Raw genomic sequence first — 21,586 nt, forward strand, 5'->3', positions numbered from 1 at the left:
GCCTGGGACGATAATCAATAAATCAATTAATCGCACGATAAATGAAAATGAACTCGATAGTTTTTCCGGCCTCGATAAATCGCCTTGTACATGCGCATGTATTTGTTTTCCTGGTCTCTCGCCACCAACCAGGCTGGATGACAAGAGGCTTCACTCTGTGCATCGGTCTCAGCACCTGGGCCGTTTGTTTTGCAGAATGAACGGAGTGAACCCTCTTTTCAGTCATCCAGGATCTTTGTTTCCCAGAATGCATTTGGCAGCAACCGGCAGCGCTAGCTGTAAAGCTAAGCAGCTAAAAGCTATTTTACCGTAATTCTTGCTGCAGCGCTGTTAACACGTCACTTTTTAAAGTTTTAATATTTTTTTTCATGTGAGAAAGTCACAGTTTAGATCCCAGTCTGTGGTCAGTTTATCCACATATCGCCTGTTAGGAGATTTCCTCCGACGTTTTTGGAGCTAATGTGGTAGCAGCGAGCAGGAGGAGCGGGGCTTCCCACAGTCTGCAGCATGGATGTATTATGGTCTGCAGCATGGATGTATTATGGTCTGCAGCATGGATGTATTATGGTCTGCAGCAGCTCACGGGCCGGTCAACCTCCGTCATTGGGGGAGAAAACGACTAAGAAAACTTATCAGCAGGTTTTTAGAGGTTTACCGCCGGCTGGTTTAATACTTTTTAGGAGATAAATGCTAGTCTCATTGATGAAATCTTACATCTGTGGAAGTCATATTAACTTAGTTTGTTTGAATGAAAAGTGGAGCTTGTGTAACGTTATTGGACAGAAGAGCTGCACTGCACTGTTTATTATTTTTTGTTTATTTTATTTATTTAGGAGCTATATAAGTTCTTGTCATTCCAATTACAATGGTTAAAAAGAAAATACTCATGAGAAATAAAAGTTTATCGCATTTAAAAGGGTCTACTTGCGTTATTATGAAATATTATTATTATATTAGTGGTTAATATGTTCTCAAAAAAATGTGTCAATAATATCGTTTATCGTCAATAATTTGTGGGACAATATATCGTCCAGCTAAATTTATTATCGTCTCAGGCCTACCATGGAGACTGACCCCTGTCTGTCTGTCCACTTCACCTGTTACCATGGAGACTGACCCCTGTCTGTCACGGCCCGTTACCATGGAGACTGACCCCTGTCTGTCACGGCCCGTTACCATGGAGACTGACCCCTGTCTGTCTGTCCACTTCACCTGTTACCATGGAGACTGACCCCTGTCTGTCACGGCCCGTTACCATGGAGACTGACCCCTGTCTGTCACGGCCCGTTACCATGGAGACTGACCCCCCATCTGTCCCTCTGTCCCCAGGTCAGAGTCTGGACGTGAGGATCGGTCTGTCTCAGCTCTACAGCAGCAGCTCGTCCGTCTCCATCGTCTGTCAGGCTGTTTCTCACATCGCCATGACGAGAGCTCTGTTCTGCAGAGACCTGCTGCTGCTGCAGAAGCTCTACCTCAGGCTGGGGGACAACGTAAGACACACTGAGACACATAGAGACACTTAGAGACACGTAGAGACATGACTCTGTTCTGCAGAGACCTGCTGCTGCTGCAGAAGCTCTACCTCCGGCTGGGGGACAACGTAAGACACATAGAGACACATAGAGACACTTAGAGACACGTAGAGACATGACTCTGTTCTGCAGAGACCTGCTGCTGCTGCAGAAGCTCTACCTGAGGCTGGGGGACAACGTAAGACACACTGAGACATGTAGAGACACACTGAGACACTTAGAGACACATAGAGAAACATAGAGACACATAGAGACATGACTCTGTTCTGCAGAGACCTGCTGCTGCTGCAGAAGCTCTACCTGAGGCTGGGGGACAACGTAAGACATCTAGAGACACTTAGAGACACGTAGAGACACACAGAGACACATAGGGACACTTAGAGACACTTAGAGACATGACTCTGTTCTGCAGAGACCTGCTGCTGCTGCAGAAGCTCTACCTGAGGCTGGGGGACAACGTAAGACACACTGAGACACTTAGAGACACACTGAGACACTTAGAGACACTTAGAGACATGACTCTGTTCTGCAGAGACCTGCTGCTGCTGCAGAAGCTCTACCTCAGGCTGGGGGACAACGTAAGACATCTAGAGACACTTAGAGACACACGGAGACACTTAGAGACACACTGAGACACTTAGAGACACTTAGAGACACACTGAGACACTTAGAGACACTTAGAGACACTTAGAGACATGACTCTGTTCTGTAGAGACCTGCTGCTGCTGCAGAAGCTCTACCTCAGGCTGGGGGACAACGTAAGACACGTAGAGACATCTAGAGACACTTAGAGACACTTAGAGACACTTAGAGACATGACTCTGTTCTGTAGAGACCTGCTGCTGCTGCAGAAGCTCTACCTCCGGCTGGGGGACAACGTAAGACACGTAGAGACACTTAGAGACACTTAGAGACACTTAGAGACACTTAGAGACACTTAGAGACATGACTCTGTTCTGTAGAGACCTGCTGCTGCTGCAGAAGCTCTACCTGAGGCTGGGGGACAACGTAAGACACTCTGAGACACATAAAGACACTTAGAGACACTTAGAGACACTTAGAGACATGACTCTGTTCTGTAGAGACCTGCTGCTGCTGCAGAAGCTCTACCTCAGGCTGGGGGACAACGTAAGACACGTAGAGACATCTAGAGACACTTAGAGACACTTAGAGACACTTAGAGACATGACTCTGTTCTGTAGAGACCTGCTGCTGCTGCAGAAGCTCTACCTCCGGCTGGGGGACAACGTAAGACACGTAGAGACACTTAGAGACACTTAGAGACACTTAGAGACACTTAGAGACATGACTCTGTTCTGTAGAGACCTGCTGCTGCTGCAGAAGCTCTACCTCAGGCTGGGGGACAACGTAAGACACGTAGAGACACTTAGAGACACTTAGAGACACTTAGAGACACATAGAGACACTTAGAGACATGACTCTGTTCTGCAGAGACCTGCTGCTGCTGCAGAAGCTCTACCTCAGGCTGGGGGACAACGTAAGACACTTAGAGACATGTAGAGACACTTAGAGACACTTAGAGACACACAGAGACACACAGAGACACAACTTTTATGACTGACTTGAATCAACTGTGTGTCTGTCTCTACCTGTCTGTCCCCGTCCCTGTCTGTCTCTCACTACCCGTCTGTCCCTCTCCCCCTGTCTGTCCCCGTCCCTCTGTCCCCCGTGTCTCTCCAGGTGTTGCTGGGTGGAGGATCTCAGCTGCTGCAGCTGCAACAGGACCTGATCCCTCGCAGCTCTCACCTGCTCTGCTCCTATCACCTGCTGAAGCAGCTGGGACAGAGTCTGTCCTCCTCTGTCCCCATGGATACCATGTAGGACATCTACACACTGAGACACACTAACATACACCTACAGACACACACCTACACACTGAGACACACTGAGACATCTACACACACACACGCACACACACCTACACCCCTACCCTCTAACCCCTGTGTCCCCCTGTGTCCTCCTCAGAGACTCCAACCTGCAGCACCTGACGGTGTTGGAGCTGTCTGACGCTCCGCCCCCCTCCAGCAGAGCAGGTCAGTAGCTCTGCTGCTTTAAAGGGACAACCAGGAGTTTCTATTAGCTCCACTGCTTTATTAATAAACTTCTCACTCTGATCAGGTTTCCATCCCAGTGGATTCTGTGAAAATGCTCAAAAAGAAAATGAGAAAAGCCCGTTTCCATTTGTTATTGTTTTGTGATTATTGGGAGAAGAAGATTTTTACAATCTGGAGTCGAGTAAACACATTAACGTTGGTCAGAGGTGCTACTCAGGTGCTCCTCAGGTGCTACTCAGGTGTTACTCAGGTGTTACTCAGGTGCTACTCAGGTGCTACCCAGGTGCTACTCAGGTGCTACTCAGGTGCTACCCAGGTGCTCCTCAGGTGCTACTCAGGTGCTACCCAGGTGCTCCTCAGGTGCTACTCAGGTGCTCCTCAGGTGCTATCCAGGTGCTACTCAGGTGCTACTCAGGTGTTACTCAGGTGCTACCCAGGTGCTCCTCAGGTGCTACTCAGGTGCTACTCAGGTGCTACTCAGGTGCTACTCAGGTGCTCCTCAGGTGCTACTCGGGTGCTACTCGGGTGCTACTCAGGTGCTACTCAGGTGCTACTCAGGTGCTACTCAGGTGCTACTCAGGTGCTACTCAGGTGCTTCCCAGGTGCTACGCAGGTGCTACTCAGGTGCTACTCAGGTGCTACTCAGGTGCTACTCAGGTGTTACTCAGGTGCTACCCAGGTGCTCCTCAGGTGCTACTCAGGTGCTACCCAGGTGCTCCTCAGGTGCTCCTCAGGTGCTCCTCAGGTGCTACTCAGGTGCTATCCAGGTGCTACTCAGGTGCTACTCAGGTGCTACCCAGGTGCTACTCAGGTGCTATCCAGGTGCTATCCAGGTGCTATCCAGGTGCTACTCAGGTGCTACCCAGGTGCTATCCAGGTGCTACTCAGGTGCTACCCGGGTGCTACTCGGGTGCTATCCAGGTGCTACTCAGGTGCTATCCAGGTGCTACTCGGGTGCTACTCGGGTGCTATCCAGGTGCTACTCGGGTGCTACTCGGGTGCTACTCAGGTGCTACTCAGGTGCTACTCAGGTTGCTACTCAGGTGTTACCCAGGTGCTACTCAGGTGCTCCTCGGGTGCTACTCAGGTTGCTACTCAGGTGTTACCCAGGTGCTACTCAGGTGCTCCTCGGGTGCTACTCAGGTGCTACTCAGGTGCTACTCAGGTGCTACCCAGGTGCTACTCAGGTGCTACTCAGGTGCTACTCAGGTGCTACTCAGGTGTTACCCAGGTGCTACTCGGGTGCTCCTCGGGTGCTACTCAGGTGCTACTCAGGTGCTACTCAGGTGCTACCCAGGTGCTACTCAGGTGCTACTCAGGTGCTACTCAGGTGCTACTCAGGTGCTACTCAGGTTGCTACTCAGGTGCTACTCAGGTGCTACTCAGGTGCTACACAGGTGCTACTCAGGTGCTACTCAGGTTGCTACTCAGGTGTTACCCAGGTGCTACTCAGGTGCTCCTCGGGTGCTACTCAGGTGCTACTCAGGTGCTACTCGGGTGCTACTCGGGTGCTACCCGGGTGCTACTCAGGTGCTACTCAGGTGCTATCCAGGTGCTACCCAGGTGCTACTCAGGTGCTACTCAGGTGCTACTCAGGTGCTACTCAGGTGCTACCCAGGTGCTACCCAGGTGCTACTCAGGTGCTACCCAGGTGCTACTCAGGTGCTACCCAGGTGCTACTCAGGTGCTACTCAGGTGCTATCCAGGTGCTACTCAAGTGCTACTCAGGTGCTCCTCAGGTGCTACCCAGGTGCTACTCAGGTGCTACTCAGGTGCGCTCAATAGTCTGTAAATGACGGTACCTGGAACCCTAACCCATGTCTCTCTCTCTGTCTCCATCCCAGCGCTGTCCCCTCAGACGGTTACTTTATCGCATGAACACATATTAAAACTTAGTAAAGTTCCATAATAACAGCGCTAGAGCGGGAAATAAACCAGCTGTTCACCTGTTTCCCAGCGCTAGAGCAGGAAATAAACCAGCTGTTCACCTGTTTTCCAGCGCTAGAGCGGGAAATAAACCAGCTGTTCACCTGTTTTCCAGCGCTAGAGCGGGAAATAAACCAGCTGTTCACCTGTTTTCCAGCGCTAGAGCGGGAAATAAACCAGCTGTTCACCTGTTTCCCAGCGCTAGAGCAGGAAATAAACCAGCTGTTCACCTGTTTTCCAGCGCTAGAGCGGGAAATAAACCAGCTGTTCACCTGTTTTCCAGCGCCAGAGCGGGAAATAAACCAGCTGTTCACCTGTTTTCCAGCGCTAGAGCGGGAAATAAACCAGCTGTTCACCTGTTTTCCAGCGCTGTCGCCTCAGACGGTGGTGGAGCTCTTCTACCAGACGTCGGCGCGGAGACTCATCATGTCTCAGATCTACAGCCAGCAGCAGAACCCCAACCTGCTGCTCTGGACCCACATGATGTCCAGCGTGGTGCACCTGCTGGCTCAGCTGCTGTATCCTTCACCTAGAGTCACCTGGTCTCCATAGCAACACCCAGCTGTCTGTCTCCATAGCAACACCCAGCTGTCTGTCTCCACCAAGGTTGGCAGTTGTGGGTCTGAGAAGTGAAGTCACTTCCTTGTTCAACAAACTGCAATCCCCTCTTCTTCCTCTGGGGGCTGGTACCAGAAGGGAGCAACTCCAATTGAGCCCCATGTTAAAATAGCCGATTTTACAGCTTAAAAAACATATTTACAGCCTGGTACATTCTTTTTTTTTGGTCTCAACCAATTTTTTTTAAAACTCTACCGTTTTACTATTATTAGGTTAAAGCAGAACTATGCAAGTCGGCCGGAAATAGCTTCATTGGTTTCTCTTTTTTTTCCCTCTCCGGAGCTCCCCCACAGTCCTGGGAGGCACATCACTGTCGTAAAAAAAAAAAAAACTCGCCGCCACCACCTCCTCCACCCCCTACACGTGCTTGTGTTTACTGCTGAAGGTAGAGAGCGGTGTTTGCTAAGCCAACATGGCGCAGTTCAAACCCCCGTAGTAGAGACACAAAACAGACTCCCCCAAAACCAATGGGTGACGTCACGGTGCAACGGCCGTTCTCTTTACAGTCTATGGTCTCCACCTGCCTGGTCTCCATAGCAACACTCACCTGCCTGGTCTCCATAGCAACACTCAGCTGTCTGTCTCCACCTGCCTGTTCTCCTTAACCAGTTCCTCCCAGGTGGCCCAGTAACCCCGGTTTCCAGTTCCCCGAGTGTCTGATGGCGAACTGTCAGTACACACAGCTGCAGGTAGACGCACCTGTCCTCTCACCTCAACACTTTAACACTTTGACACCTCAACACCTGAGCACCTGTCTTCTCCTCTGTCCTCTCACCTGTCTGTCCACTCCTCTGTCCTCTCCTCTGTCCTCTCACCTGTCTGTCCTCTCACCTGTCCTCTCCTCTGTCCTCTCACCTGTCTGTCCTCTCAGGAGTACGTGCGGCTGATTGGTCCGTGGTGTCAGGTGAACATCGGCTCCTGTCGCTTCATGCTGGGTCAGTGTTACCTGGCCAACGGGGAGGGCCAGAAGGTAGGTGTCATCATTGTAGCTCCGCCCCCCTCCATCCTACCTGTGCTGTAGCTCCGCCCCCTCCAGCTCCCTGTTGTTTCTCCTCAGGCGCTGCAGTGCTTCCAGGAGGCGGCGACCGAGGTGGAGAAGGAGGAGTTCCTGTCCCGACTGACGAGCACCGAGGAGGAAGAAGCTGCTCCCACCCCCAGATTACAGTATTATAACAAGGTAAAGAAGCTGCTCCCACCCCCAGATTACAGTATTATAACAAGGTAAAGAAGCTGCTGCCGCCCCCAGATTACAGTATTATAACAAGGTAAAGAAGCTGCTCCCACCCCCAGATTACAGTATTATAACAAGGTAAAGAAGCTGCTGCCGCCCCCAGATTACAGTATTATAACAAGGTAAAGAAGCTGCTCCCACCCCCAGATTACAGTATTATAACAAGGTAAAGAAGCTGCTGCCACCCCCAGATTACAGTATTATAACAAGGTAAAGAAGCTGCTGCCGCCCCCAGATTACAGTATTATAACAAGGTAAAGAAGCTGCTGCCACCCCCAGATTACAGTATTATAACAAGGTAAAGAAGCTGCTGCCACCCCCAGATTACAGTATTATAACAAGGTAAAGAAGCTGCTCCCACCCCCAGATTACAGTATTATAACAAGGTGAAGAAGCTGCTGCCGCCCCCAGATTACAGTATTATAACAAGGTAAAGAAGCTGCTGCCGCCCCCAGATTACAGTATTATAACAAGGTAAAGAAGCTGCTCCCGCCCCCAGATTACAGTATTATAACAAGGTAAAGAAGCTGCTGCCGCCCCCAGATTACAGTATTATAACAAGGTAAAGAAGCTGCTGCCACCCCCAGATTACAGTATTATAACAAGGTAAAGAAGCTGCTGCCACCCCCAGATTACAGTATTATAACAAGGTAAAGAAGCTGCTCCCACCCCCAGATTACAGTATTATAACAAGGTGAAGAAGCTGCTTCCGCCCCCAGATTACAGTATTATAACAAGGTAAAGAAGCTGCTGCCACCCCCAGATTACAGTATTATAACAAGGTAAAGAAGCTGCTGCCACCCCCAGATTACAGTATTATAACAAGGTAAAGAAGCTGCTCCCACCCCCAGATTACAGTATTATAACAAGGTAAAGAAGCTGCTGCCACCCCCAGATTACAGTATTATAACAAGGTAAAGAAGCTGCTGCCGCCCCCAGATTACAGTATTATAACAAGGTAAAGAAGCTGCTCCCGCCCCCAGATTACAGTATTATAACAAGGTAAAGAAGCTGCTCCCGCCCCCAGATTACAGTATTATAACAAGGTAAAGAAGCTGCTGTCGCCCCCAGATTACAGTATTATAACAAGGTAAAGAAGCTGCTGTCGCCCCCAGATTACAGTATTATAACAAGGTAAAGAAGCTGCTGCCGCCCCCAGATTACAGTATTATAACAAGGTAAAGAAGCTGCTCCCGCCCCCAGATTACAGTATTATAACAAGGTAAAGAAGCTGCTCCCACCCCCAGATTACAGTATTATAACAAGGTAAAGAAGCTGCTGCCGCCCCCAGATTACAGTATTATAACAAGGTAAAGAAGCTGCTGCCACCCCCAGATTACAGTATTATAACAAGGTAAAGAAGCTGCTGCCGCCCCCAGATTACAGTATTATAACAAGGTAAAGAAGCTGCTCCCGCCCCCAGATTACAGTATTATAACAAGGTAAAGAAGCTGCTCCCGCCCCCAGATTACAGTATTATAACAAGGTAAAGAAGCTGCTCCCACCCCCAGATTACAGTATTATAACAAGGTAAAGAAGCTGCTCCCACCCCCAGATTACAGTATTATAACAAGGTAAAGAACATCTTGACATCTCAACACCTTGAACACCTCAACACCTCAACATCTCAACATCTCAACACCTCAACATCTCAACACCTTGAACACCTCAACACCTTGAACATCTCAACACCTCAACACCTTGAACATCTCAACACCTCAACACCTTGAACATCTCAACACCTCAACACCTTGAACATCTCAACACCTCAACACCTTGAACATCTCAACACCTCAACACCTGAACATCTCAACACCTTGAACATCTCAACACCTCAACACCTTGAACATCTTGACACCTCAACACCTGAACATCTCAACACTTTGAACATCTTGAAACCTCAACATCTTGACACCTCGACACCTTGAACACCTCAACACCATGAACATCTCAACACCTTGAACACCTCAACATCTCAACACTTTGAACATCTTGACACCTCAACACCTGAACATCTCAACACTTTGAACATCTTGAAACCTCAACATCTTGACACCTCGACACCTTGAACACCTCAACACCATGAACATCTCAACACCTTGAACACCTCAACATCTCAACACTTTGAACATCTTGACACCTCAACACCTGAACATCTCAACACCTGAACATCTCAACACTTTGAACACCTCGACACCTCAACATCTCAACATCTCAACACCTTGAACATCTTGACATCTCAACATCTCAACACCTCGAACATCTCAACACCTGAACATCTTGACACCTCAACACTTTGAACACCTCGACACCTCAACACTTTGAACATCTTGAAACCTCAACACCCAGGGGCGTCATGCAGCCCAAAAATTGGAGGAGGCACAGCGAACGTTATTGTCATAGCGCGCGCAAAATTTTTTGGGGGATGCCCTCAAATCTCTTATTTTGGGCACTAACACTAGTGCTGGGGACTAAACATTATCTTGGCTAACAGTGTGGAACAATAAGGTGCATGTTCTTCAAAAACGTATTTTACCGCTCCATATATTGATTTTTCGCAGCTTCATTGTAAAGAAATGCACATGGCCATATATTGATTTGACATCTGAAAAATTTAACACCTCAACGTCATGACACCAGTGAACTCTGATAGCAGCTTCAAGTTTAGTTGAGCTGGATCTAAACCAACTTAAACCAGTTTTAAACCAGTTTAAACTAGTTTAAACCCATTTTAATCAGTTTTAAAACGGTTTAAACCAGTTTTAACCCGTTCCCTCTCAGGTGCTGCGGCTGCTAGAGGACGTGGGTCTACCTGAGCTCGTCATCCAACTCGCCTCTCTGGCCATAACAGAGGCCGCTACCGACGCCAACAGCCAGGTGAGAGTCAGCTGACCGCTCACGATCATGTTACCCGTAACCACGGTGACGCTGACCCTGTGACCTACCCGTAACCACGGTGACGCTGACCCTGTGACCTACCCGTAACCACGGTGACGCTGACCTTGTGTCTCCTCAGGCGGCGCTGTGGACTCGTATCTTCAAACACCATCTGGACCTCGGACACAACAGTGAAGCCTACGAAGCTCTGACGCAGAATCCAGACAGCAGCATGTAGGACACACACACACACACACACACACACACCCATAGAAACACACACACACACACACACACACACACACACACACACACACACACACACACACCCCTACCTACCTACCTGCCTCTGAGCCGGTGTGACCTGAGTGTTGTCTTACAGGCAGCTGGACTGTCTGCGGCAGCTGGTGGTGGTTCTGTGTGAACGGTCTCAGCTCCAGGACCTGGTCCAGTTCTCCTACGTCAACCTGCACGACGAGGTAACGACTCCCTGACCTCTAGTGACCTCTGACCCCCGTGTCACTGTCCGATTTGTGTAAATACTGGTCTGCGCATGTGCGAACCGGCCGCCATCTTTGACAGCTGTCTACGGCAACTCCACTTGGACAAACTTCATCAGGTCGCTGCCTGATCTGCGTACAAGCGGAAGTCGAAGTCTGCTTAAAGTTCTGTACATTTAAAATACGGTACTGTGAAAATGATTTTAAAAAACCCGTGGACGTCCGTCATAAAACAGCCGCCGCGGCAGACTCGTTTATTCAGTGAGTGTTGTGGTAGTTGTGATTGTGATTGTTTGTGGTTGTCATGGTGATGAGGCCGAGAGTAAACACTAAAAGTCGCCTCTGTTCCTGTTTTCTGAGCATCAAGATCCAAACCACCACAACCAACCCTCAGTTTACATCACTAATAAAGTTACATTACTAATAAAGTTACATAACTAATAAAGTTACATTACTGATAAAGTTACATTACTAATAAAGTTACATTACTAATAAATAAAAAGATAAAGCGTCTGTGGCGACGCACATAGGGCAGTGATCCTCAGTCAGTTCAACTAAGTTTGTCCAAGTGGAGTTGCCGTACGTAGCTGTCACACATCGGGCAGCGATGCAAATCGGGTAGTGACAGCCCTGCCCCCCCGACCTGTAGTGACCTCTATTGACCTCTAGTGACCTCTGACCTCTGACCCCCCCCCCCCCCAGGTGGTCAGTATCATCGAGTCCCGTGCTCGCGGTCTGGACCTGTTGGCTCACAACTACTACGAGCTGCTGTACGCCTTCCACATCAACCGCCACAACTACAGGAAGGGTAGGTGACATCATCACCGCCTGCTGGTGACATCACCGCCTGCTGGTGACATCATAGAAATACAGTCAATCACCCACACACACAGACAACACACATGTAGAGGTAACATGATCGAACATGGGATGTACAAATGTATCACATATATCTGAATGTATAAATAAATAAAACTCTGTGTGTCTCTCTGTGTGTGTGTGTGTGTCTCTGTGTGTGTGTGTGTGTGTGTGTGTGTCTCTCTGTGTGTGTGTGTGTGTGTCTCTGTGTGTGTGTGTGTCTGTGTGTGTCTCTCTGTGTGTGTGTGTGTGTGTGCAGCGGGCACGGTGATGTTTGAGCTGGGGATGCGTCTGGGCCGTGAGGTTCGGACTCGCCTCGGCCTCCAGAAACAGGTCAACTGTTACCTAGCAGCGCTCAACTGCCTCCGCCTCATCAGACCTGAGTACGCCTGGATCGTCCAGCCGGCCGCCGGCGCCATGGTAACACACTCACACACACACACACACACACACACACTCACACACACACACACACTCACACACACACACACACACACACACACACACACACTAGGGCTGGCAGTCTTTGCCTCTTATATTCAAGGATAATTACCATTTTTTTACATTCTGGACCTTGTTTCTGTCATAAACTCCGATCATTTCCTCAGAGACGGACAGAGTACTACACCCAGTACTTGAGTCAGAGTACAAATACTACTGGTCAACATTTACTGTTACAAGTAAAAGTATCTCAGTCGACATGTTACTGCAGTAAGAGTAAAAAACTACTTGCTTTTAAAGGTACTTTAAGTCAAAGTCAGAGTAAGAGTAAATGTCTTATTCTCCACATCAATGAATGACTCTAATTGTTTCTAAATGAATGTAAGGAGCTTTTAACTCTTGTTAGTGAGAATGAACTCTTTGAAAGCAGCTGCACTGATGTGCTGCTTTTAGGGGTTAGGGTTTCCTTCTCTGACAAACACAGCTTGTGTCCAATAGGATTTTAGAAAAAGACCTGAAAGTAACCAGTACTTTTCAGCCTTCCTACTAATTCACTCCAGTAAAATGTATTCAAGTAGAGTAATAAGTACCAAAGAAATCTATTACTCAAGTAAAGTACAAATCCTGTGGATATGTACTGAAGTACAGTACTCAAGTAAATTTACTCTGTTACTGTCCACCACTGATGATAACTCTGGTGTTATTACAAGTGGTTGTGATGAAATGAGCTCCAGCCGAGAGCCGCGTATATCCGTATAATGGAGTCTACAGGGCAGTTAGCGTTAGCGTAGCGTAGCGTAGCGTATATCCGTATAATGGAGTCTACATGGCAGTTAGCGTTAGCGTAGCGTATATCCGTATAATGGAGTCTACAGGGCAGTTAGCGTAGCGTATATCCGTATAATGGAGTCTACAGGGCAGTTAGCGTTAGCGTAGCGTATATCCGTATAATGGAGTCTACGGGGCAGTTAGCGTAGCGTAGCATATATCCGTATAATGGAGTCTACAGGGCAGTTAGCGTAGCGTATATCCGTATAATGGAGTCTACAGGGCAGTTAGCGTTAGCGTAGCGTATATCCGTATAATGGAGTCTACAGGGCAGTTAGCGTATTGTAGCGTATATCCGTATAATGGAGTCTACAGGGCAGTTAGCGTAGCGTATATCCGTATAATGGAGTCTACAGGGCAGTTAGCGTTAGCGTAGCGTATATCCGTATAATGGAGTCTACGGGGCAGTTAGCGTAGCGTAGCATATATCCGTATAATGGAGTCTACAGGGCAGTTAGCGTAGCGTATATCCGTATAATGGAGTCTACAGGGCAGTTAGCGTTAGCGTAGCGTATATCCGTATAATGGAGTCTACAGGGCAGTTAGCGTATTGTAGCGTATATCCGTATAATGGAGTCTACAGGGCAGTTAGCGTTAGCAGTCTGAATTGTTTTTCGGGTATCTCTACTTTACTACATTTTTAACATCCTAAAAACATCAGCTGTCTTTGGCTACGGACTGCAACAGTCCGTTGTCATGGATACATGACAACAACTTCCATTCATACCAGTCATACGTGCCTGAGGCGGAGTGATAGCCTACGCTGTGATAAGGCTTTAGAATAGTAGCCGTGGTAACTGCTCATTATACCACGGTTAACAACCAATCAGATCGCCGGATTTCACCTTTACGTTTTATAAACGGATATACGCGGCTCTTGGCTGGAGCTCATTTCATCACAACCACTTGTAATGACACCAAAGTTATCTGGGGGAGGAAATGAGTTTATGATAGAAATAAGGTCCAGGTCGTAAAAAACAGAAATAACCCTTTAACTATTAAACTAATGTCGGTGTATTAATGTGGTTGAAACTAATGTCGGTGTATTAATGTGGTTGCAGTACGAGCGTCCCGGAGCGTCGCCCAAGAGGAACTCAGACGGAGAGTTTTCATCTGAACCAGGTCAGAGCTGCTCTTTGAATACAACTTTATTGGTACGTTCTGCATGCACAGACAGACGTGGAGGAGGCGTGTCCTCTCTCTGGGGGCGTGTCTTCCTGTAGGGGGCGTGTCCTCTCTCTGGGGGCATGTCTTCCAGTAGGGGGCGTGTCCTCTCTCTGGGGGCGTGTCTTCCTGTAGGAGGCGTGTCCTCTCTCTGGGGGCGTGTCTTCCTGTAGGGGGCGTGTCCTCTCTCTGGGGGCGTGTCTTCCTGTAGGAGGCGTGTCCTAACATCTGTCCCTGTGTCTCGTCCCTGTGTGTCCAGTGAAGCGGCAGGTGGACATCCTGGAGCTCCGCGACCTGGAGAAGGAGTTTGTTTTGTCTCGGAGTCGTCTGACGCTGGCGCAGCATCACCCACCGTCCGCCGCTATCGCTGGTACGGAGACTCACCCCTTGGTCGCACTGCACGTGGCTTCTCTGGTGCTTGGCCGGTCGCACTGGGAGCTACTTCTCTTCTCTGCGCCCGTCAGACATCGACTGCAGTCGTTCATACTCGTATTCACTCGGTTTCACACACACACGTCATTTTAAACGTGTGTGTGTGTCTCATGTGCAGACGCAACGGTAAAATATGTAAAGACGGACAAGCAACAACTTGATTACCGGTAATCATCATTTTGTTTTGAAAACTGACCGGATTCTCTCGCCTTTTCTGTGTCCGACTTCCTGTCTGGTACGATCTGGTCTATTGACAGACGGCTTTCTCGGCGCTCGCGGCTCGCGTGACAAATAGAACTGAACCGATCTGAAGCGCTGCAGGCGGCGCACTGCGACCAGGCAGACCGGTAACGTGGCCGATCTGAAACTGCCTCCGCTCCAGGGCTGCGTTTCAGTTCCACGTCCAGTGCGACCGGGCTGTCAGACTACTGAACCTAGCTGCTCTTCTTCCTCCTCCTCCTCCATATTCTTCCCCTCATGTTTATTGATTATAGATTATTGATTATATCTTCTCCCCCCCCCCCTACCAGGCAGTGCGTCGGCCGGTGAGCTGGTCTCCCTGCTGGTTCAGTCCGGTCTCTTCGACGCAGCTCTGACTCTGAGTCAGACCTTCGACCTCAGTCTGAGCCCCGTGTTCGAGGGGCTGGCCTTCAAGTAGGTTTATCTGTGTGTGTGTGTGTGTGTGTGTGTGTGTGTGTGTGTGTGTGTGTGTGTGTGTGTGTGTGTGTGTGTGTGTGTGTGTCTGTCTGTCTGAACCGATGACATCATGGTTGTGTGTCTGCTCAGGTGTGTGCGTCTGCAGCTCGGGGGGGAGGAGACTCAGAACGAAGCTTGGAGCTGGTTGGCCGACAACCAGCTGTCCTCGGTCGTCAACACCAAGGAGTCCAGGTGAGAACACGATCAATACCTCTGATCCATACCTCTGATCGATACCTCCGATCAATACCTCTGATCCATACCTCCCATCCTCCCATCCATACCTCCCATCCATACCTCCCATCCTCCCATCCATACCTCCCATCCATACCTCCCATCCTCCCATCCATACCTCCCATCCATACCTCCCATCCTCCCATCCATACCTCCCATCAATACCTCCCATCCTCCCATCCATACCTCCCATCCTCCCATCCATACCTCCCATCCATACCTCCCATCCTCCCATCCATACCTCCCATCAATACCTCCCATCCTCCCATCAATACCCCCCATCCTCCCATCAATACCTCCCATCCTCCCATCCATACCTCCCATCCATACCTCCCATCCTCCCATCAATACCTCCCATCCTCCCATCAATACCTCCCATCCATACCTCCCATCCTCCCATCAATACCTCCCATCCTCCCATCAATACCTCCCATCCTCCCATCAATACCTCCCATCCATACCTCCCATACCTCCCATCCTCCCATCCATACCTCCCATCCTCCCATCCATACCTCTGATCAATACCTCCCATCCTCCCATCCATACCTCCCATCCTCCCATCCATACCTCCCATCCTCCCATCCATACCTCTGATCAATACCTCCCATCCTCCCATCCATACCTCCCATCCATACCTCCCATCCTCCCATCCATACCTCTGATCAATACCTCCCATCCTCCCATCCATACCTCCCATCCATACCTCCCATCCTCCCATCCATACCTCCCATCCATACCTCCCATCCTCCCATCCATACCTCCCATCCTCCCATCCATACCTCTGATCAATACCTCCCATCCTCCCATCCATACCTCCCATCCTCCCTTCCATACCTCCCATCAATACCTCCCATCCATACCTCCCATCCTCCCATCCATACCTCCCATCCATACCTCCCATCCTCCCATCAATACCTCCCATCCTCCCATCAATACCTCCCATCCTCCCATCCATACCTCCCATCCTCCCATCCATACCTCTGATCAATACCTCCCATCCTCCCATCCATACCTCCCATCCTCCCATCCATACCTCTGATCAATACCTCCCATCCTCCCATCCATACCTCCCATCCATACCTCCCATCCTCCCATCCATACCTCCCATCCATACCTCCCATCCTCCCATCCATACCTCTGATCAATACCTCCCATCCTCCCATCCATACCTCCCATCCATACCTCCCATCCTCCCATCCATACCTCCCATCCTCCCATACCTCCCATCCTCCCATCCATACCTCTGATCGGCTACATGTGTTGAAGTGCAGGTTGAACCACTCCAGACCACTTATGGGCATGTGCCAACATATTTAGTTTTTCCTTTTTCCTACCAAGCTGCTGCACGTGCACGAACAAACAACCACATGACTGAACTTCCCTCTGTAAAGTAAAGAGAACAGCTATCGGCCGATTGGTTGGTTGTGAAACTTTTATTTATTGATCTGTAGGTGGTGATTTGTGTAACCACCGAGCTGCTCTTCTGTCCAGTTCATGAAGCTTCACTTTTCACATTTATCTCCTAAACAGAATTAACTTTGACAACACTAATTATTACCTCTGATCGATACCTAATCAATACCGTGTGTGTCTCTGTGTGTGTCTGTGTGTGTGTCAGCGCGGCTGACGAGGCGTGGCGTCTGCTCTCCTCCTACCTCGACCGGTTCCCGTCGGACAACGGCCGCCATCACCGCTGTGTCATCAACAAGCTGCTGTCGCACGGAGCGCCGCTGCCCGATTGGCTGGTCCGCTCCTACAAGGTGAGGCTCGGCCAATCAGGAGCCAGCTGTCTGTCTGTGTGTGTGTTTATTACCCATGATGCTCTCTGCTCGGGCCGTGGACGCAGCGTCTTTCTGTCTGTGTCCTAACCCCCCCTCCTCTCTATCTAGTGACCAGTTGTTGTAGTGGTGACCGGTGTAGCTACCAAATAAATGAAGTAGTGACCGGTGTAGCTACCAAATAAATGAAGTAGTGACCGGTGTAGCTACCAAATAAATGAAGTAGTGACCGGTGTAGCTACCAAATAAATGCAGTAGTGACCGGTGTAGCTACCAAATAAATGAAGTAGTGACCGGTGTAGCTACCAAATAAATGAAGTAGTGACCGGTGTAGCTACCAAATAAATGAAGTAGTGACCGGTGTAGCTACCAAATAAATGAAGTAGTGACCGGTGTAGCTACCAAATAAATGAAGTAGTGACCGGTGTAGCTACCAAATAAATGAAGTAGTGACCGGTGTAGCTACCAAATAAATGCAGTAGTGACCGGTGTAGCTACCAAATAAATGAAGTAGTGACCGGTGTAGCTACCAAATAAATGCAGTAGTGCAGCAGCCTCAATAAATGTGTCCAGCTGCCAGAGTTGTCCGGTCCGGTATATAGGGAGGAGGGAATGGTTTCGGACACAACCTGTGTCTCTGTGTGTTTATTACCCATGATGCTCTCTGTCAGGCCGTGTGTGTGTTTATTACCCATGATGCTCTCTGTCAGGCCGTGTGTGTGTTTATTACCCATGATGCTCTCTCCTCTGTGTTTATTACCCATGATGCTCTCTCCTCTGTGTTCATTACCCATGATGCTCTCTGCTCTGTGTTTATGACCCATGATGCTCTCTGTCAGGCCGTGTGTGTGTTTATTACCCATGATGCTCTCTGCTCTGTGTTCATTACCCATGATGCTCTCTGTCAGGCCGTGGACGCGGCGTCTCTGCTGCGTCTCTACCTGAACTTCGACCAGCTGGACGCGGCCGCCGAGCTGGTGCTGGAGTACGTAGACGCTCTGCTGGGACGAGGTCACCTCTACTTCGGTATCCAGGTGAGACTGGACCGGCCAATCAGGACGCAGCTGCACCACCACACACTACTACCACCGAGTTAATATTAAACTTAAAGGGACAACGAGGAGTTTTGGATAAGCGAAGTGTTTCCACATTTATGAGCCTCCGCACCGTGAAATTCTTTGACCGGTGCAAGACAGACTCATGTTTTCATTCATCAAGAATTAAAGTCAGAGGTTGGAAGACGATCACATACCGTCGTAGTTCCCACCATAAACGGAGATTCGGCGGCGTTATTCTCATGACTCGCCACGAAACCGAAAGTAAAGAAACGCTGGTCGGCTCGCCCAGCATTTCCACCACCACTAATAATAACAAAATAACCATAGAGACAAAACCATAGATTTATCTAAAATGGACCATTAACAAGTGGTAACGTAGATTCATCCACATTAATATCAGACTTTTTATAACCAGATAGAAACTCCTGGTTGTCCCTTTAACATGTTTTAATCTTTTCATAATGATCAATAATAATAGTTGAGTTCTGTGTGTGTGTGTGTGTGTGTGTGTGTGTGTGTGTGTGTGTTGCAGCGGCCGCTCTCCGCCACCTGTTCTCCCGTCTGGCTGCCGTACACGTCCATCGACCAGCTGCTGCAGGCGCTGACGCAGACACACACCACCGTGAGTACACACACACACACACACACACACACACACACACACACACACACACACACACACACACACACACACACACACACACACAGACACACACAGACACACACAGACACACACACACACACACACACACACACACACACACACACACACAGACAGACACACACACACACACAGACACACACACACACACACACACACACACACACACAGACACACACAGACAGACACACACCACTGTGAGTAGAGTTGTTGTGTTTTTCACAATAAAAGCCCTGAGCCTCCTGAGGGACTTGAACCTGCGATCTCTTTCAGGTTTACAACAAAGTTCGAGACAAACTGGACGAGTTCCATCGTCTGGTGGATCAGACCAGTCGCCACCGCCTCCTCGCCCGCTAGTCGCCACGACGACGCCACGACGACAGCGACGCCACGACGACAGCTGTTTGTTTTCTAGAAGAATGTTGTATCTTTTCTACTCGTTTGATTTTGATGTAAATTAAGAAATAAAAAGTTTCTGATCAAACTGGTTCGTTCTTTATTGACAACAAGAGTGTTGACAGGACGAGATGAGTGTAAACAACATTAATAAACAACATTAATACACAAACAAACAATCAGAGACGCCAGAGGGTCGACGGCGAAACTTAAATGGTGAATCTCACAGAGATCCTGGTCGCCCCCGACGACCAACATCTGGATGGTTTTAACCACCAGAGGGAGGTGGTCGCCCCCGACGACCAACATCTGGAGGTGGTCGCCCCTGACGACCAACATCTGGATAGTTTTAACCACCAGAGGGAGGTGGTCGCCCCTGACGACCAGACCAGAACATTTAGATAAAATAATTAAATCAGATGAAACTGAGTTCAGTCCAGAGATGTTCACAAGTCTTTGGTCACGAGTCCGAGTCAAGTCTCAAGTCTCTAAAAAATAAAAGTCTCCTGTCTCTTCTGGTTGTAATGAGCCTTCTATCATCTGCTGCTATCCGGTCTACTAAAGATACTTCACAGCTAAATCTAAGAGATTCAAAGCATTTACTGTATTATTATCACTCCTTTATCTATACAGTATTGATTAGTTGTTTAGTATATGATCACTTTAAACAGGATATTGCAATGCAATATGAAGAAAACACACAATGAAAGCTTTCCTTTAAAGGAAATTGTATTCTGAGTCAAGAAAGAATCAAAGCTGCTCTGCCCCACTGCACTGGCCTTTTCTCTTTTTTTTGCTTTGTTGAATTCAGAAAACCCAGATGAACAACATGGAACATGATTTAGGCTGTTAATTATAGGTCATTAGATCTGGGTGGTATAGCTCACATCTTTATGTGCAGCAAAACCTTTCTGGATCCGCATCGTTGTTATTATTTTTTTAATTAGCTCCGTCAACTCATGGGGGCGTGTCGACACGTACAGACTTCCATACGAGCCTTCAGTCATATTTCGCAGCAAAAACATAAATAAACAGGAGGATTTAGCCTACAATATGTGCCCGTTATTCAGCAGCTAGTCCCCGTGAAGGAAAGTTTCACAACAAACGGGCGTTGTGCATGTAGGCTACGGACGGTGCCGCTATTAAAAAGAAAAAAAAAAAAGCCAGTTCACAGTCACCTGTCACTCACCCGCAGCAGCTGACTGCGCTGTCAGAGGAGCTCTGCTGCTCCTCTCTCTTTAGACACTGGTGTTTGGCTGCACTCTGTAGGAGTTCAATATGAAGATCTAACCTCCATCTGAATAACGTTACCGGTCATGTGGCGCTGCTCCGCTAGTGGTGTGTTAACGGCAAAACAAGAAAAAGAAAAAAGGTCGTCGGTCGTCCTGTCAGGACGGAGGCACGAGCCAAAAAAAATAAAGATTGTTCACAAGTCTCAAAACACGAGTCCAAGTCAAGTCTGAAGTCTCTGTGGGTGCGACTTAAGTGGGACTCGAGTTCGAGTCGCAAACTCGAGTCCCCATCTCTGGTTCAGTCTTTTATCAGATAAACATGATGAAACCAGCCAGTGGCCAGACCATAATAACCCAACCAAGGTTTCCTGTTCTCCTGTTCAGCTGGAGGTCAGAGGTCAAAGGTCCTTGTTTTAAATCCATGTGAACTAGTGTCGACCAGCAAACAGGACACACAGGAAACAAACCTCTGGGCTTTATTGTGTTTTTAATCCTTTTGAACACTTGTTGTAATGTTGTTCAATAAAGTTTTCTATCAGTCAATAAAGTTTTCTATCAGTCAATAAAGTTTTCTATAAGTCAATCATTCAAAGACTCTGTCACACTGCAGCTTCTCCTCCTCCTCCTCCTCCTCCTCCTCCTCCTCCTCCTCCTCCATGTTGGTTGGTTTATCTTATTGACTGTGTTCTGGCCAACAGACAGCAGTAATATTAGCTATATACTGTATATATATATTATACTATTATATTAGGTATATATATATATAAGGTATTATGGTCTGGAGGCAGCAGCACCCTCTGTTGGCAAGAAACTGAACTTCTGTTGAACTTCGACTCCAAAACTGAGGGTTAGGGTCGAGAGTCGAGAGTCGATCTGGTTGCAGTTTCTCTCCGTTGGTTCGACTCGTTTCTCTCTGGTGAAACAGTTCAGAAGCTTCTTCTCTAAACTAAACTCCTTCCTCACATCAACAGTCAGTTTACCCAGAATGCACCGTGTCTCCTCTCAGTCTGAGTCCAGAGCTTCATCGCTATAGTTACTATGGTTATTAT

At 48.5% G+C, this 21,586-nt stretch overlaps 1 protein-coding gene across 1 annotated transcript in view; it reads left to right on the top strand.

The window, feature by feature from the left end:
* Positions 1 to 19,352, top strand: part of nup160 (nucleoporin 160) — a 35,622-nt gene extending 16,270 nt beyond the window's left edge. The window contains exons 15-34 of the mRNA XM_083973264.1: positions 1,330 to 1,490; positions 3,234 to 3,370; positions 3,519 to 3,586; positions 5,901 to 6,051; positions 6,771 to 6,840; positions 7,023 to 7,121; positions 7,209 to 7,328; positions 10,164 to 10,259; positions 10,399 to 10,493; positions 10,642 to 10,738; positions 11,462 to 11,567; positions 11,877 to 12,037; positions 13,948 to 14,008; positions 14,310 to 14,420; positions 15,013 to 15,136; positions 15,269 to 15,370; positions 17,031 to 17,172; positions 18,099 to 18,224; positions 18,781 to 18,870; positions 19,183 to 19,352. Coding sequence (XP_083829390.1) covers positions 1,330 to 1,490; positions 3,234 to 3,370; positions 3,519 to 3,586; positions 5,901 to 6,051; positions 6,771 to 6,840; positions 7,023 to 7,121; positions 7,209 to 7,328; positions 10,164 to 10,259; positions 10,399 to 10,493; positions 10,642 to 10,738; positions 11,462 to 11,567; positions 11,877 to 12,037; positions 13,948 to 14,008; positions 14,310 to 14,420; positions 15,013 to 15,136; positions 15,269 to 15,370; positions 17,031 to 17,172; positions 18,099 to 18,224; positions 18,781 to 18,870; positions 19,183 to 19,266 — 2,201 coding nt within the window. The 3' untranslated portion in view covers positions 19,267 to 19,352. The remainder of the gene's footprint in view (positions 1 to 1,329; positions 1,491 to 3,233; positions 3,371 to 3,518; positions 3,587 to 5,900; positions 6,052 to 6,770; positions 6,841 to 7,022; positions 7,122 to 7,208; positions 7,329 to 10,163; positions 10,260 to 10,398; positions 10,494 to 10,641; positions 10,739 to 11,461; positions 11,568 to 11,876; positions 12,038 to 13,947; positions 14,009 to 14,309; positions 14,421 to 15,012; positions 15,137 to 15,268; positions 15,371 to 17,030; positions 17,173 to 18,098; positions 18,225 to 18,780; positions 18,871 to 19,182) is intronic.
* The last annotated feature ends 2,234 nt before the right edge of the window (positions 19,353 to 21,586 follow it).

This window comes from Trachurus trachurus, assembly GCF_905171665.1.
Source record: "Trachurus trachurus genome assembly, chromosome: 6".
Classification (NCBI taxonomy): Eukaryota; Metazoa; Chordata; class Actinopteri; order Carangiformes; family Carangidae; genus Trachurus; species Trachurus trachurus.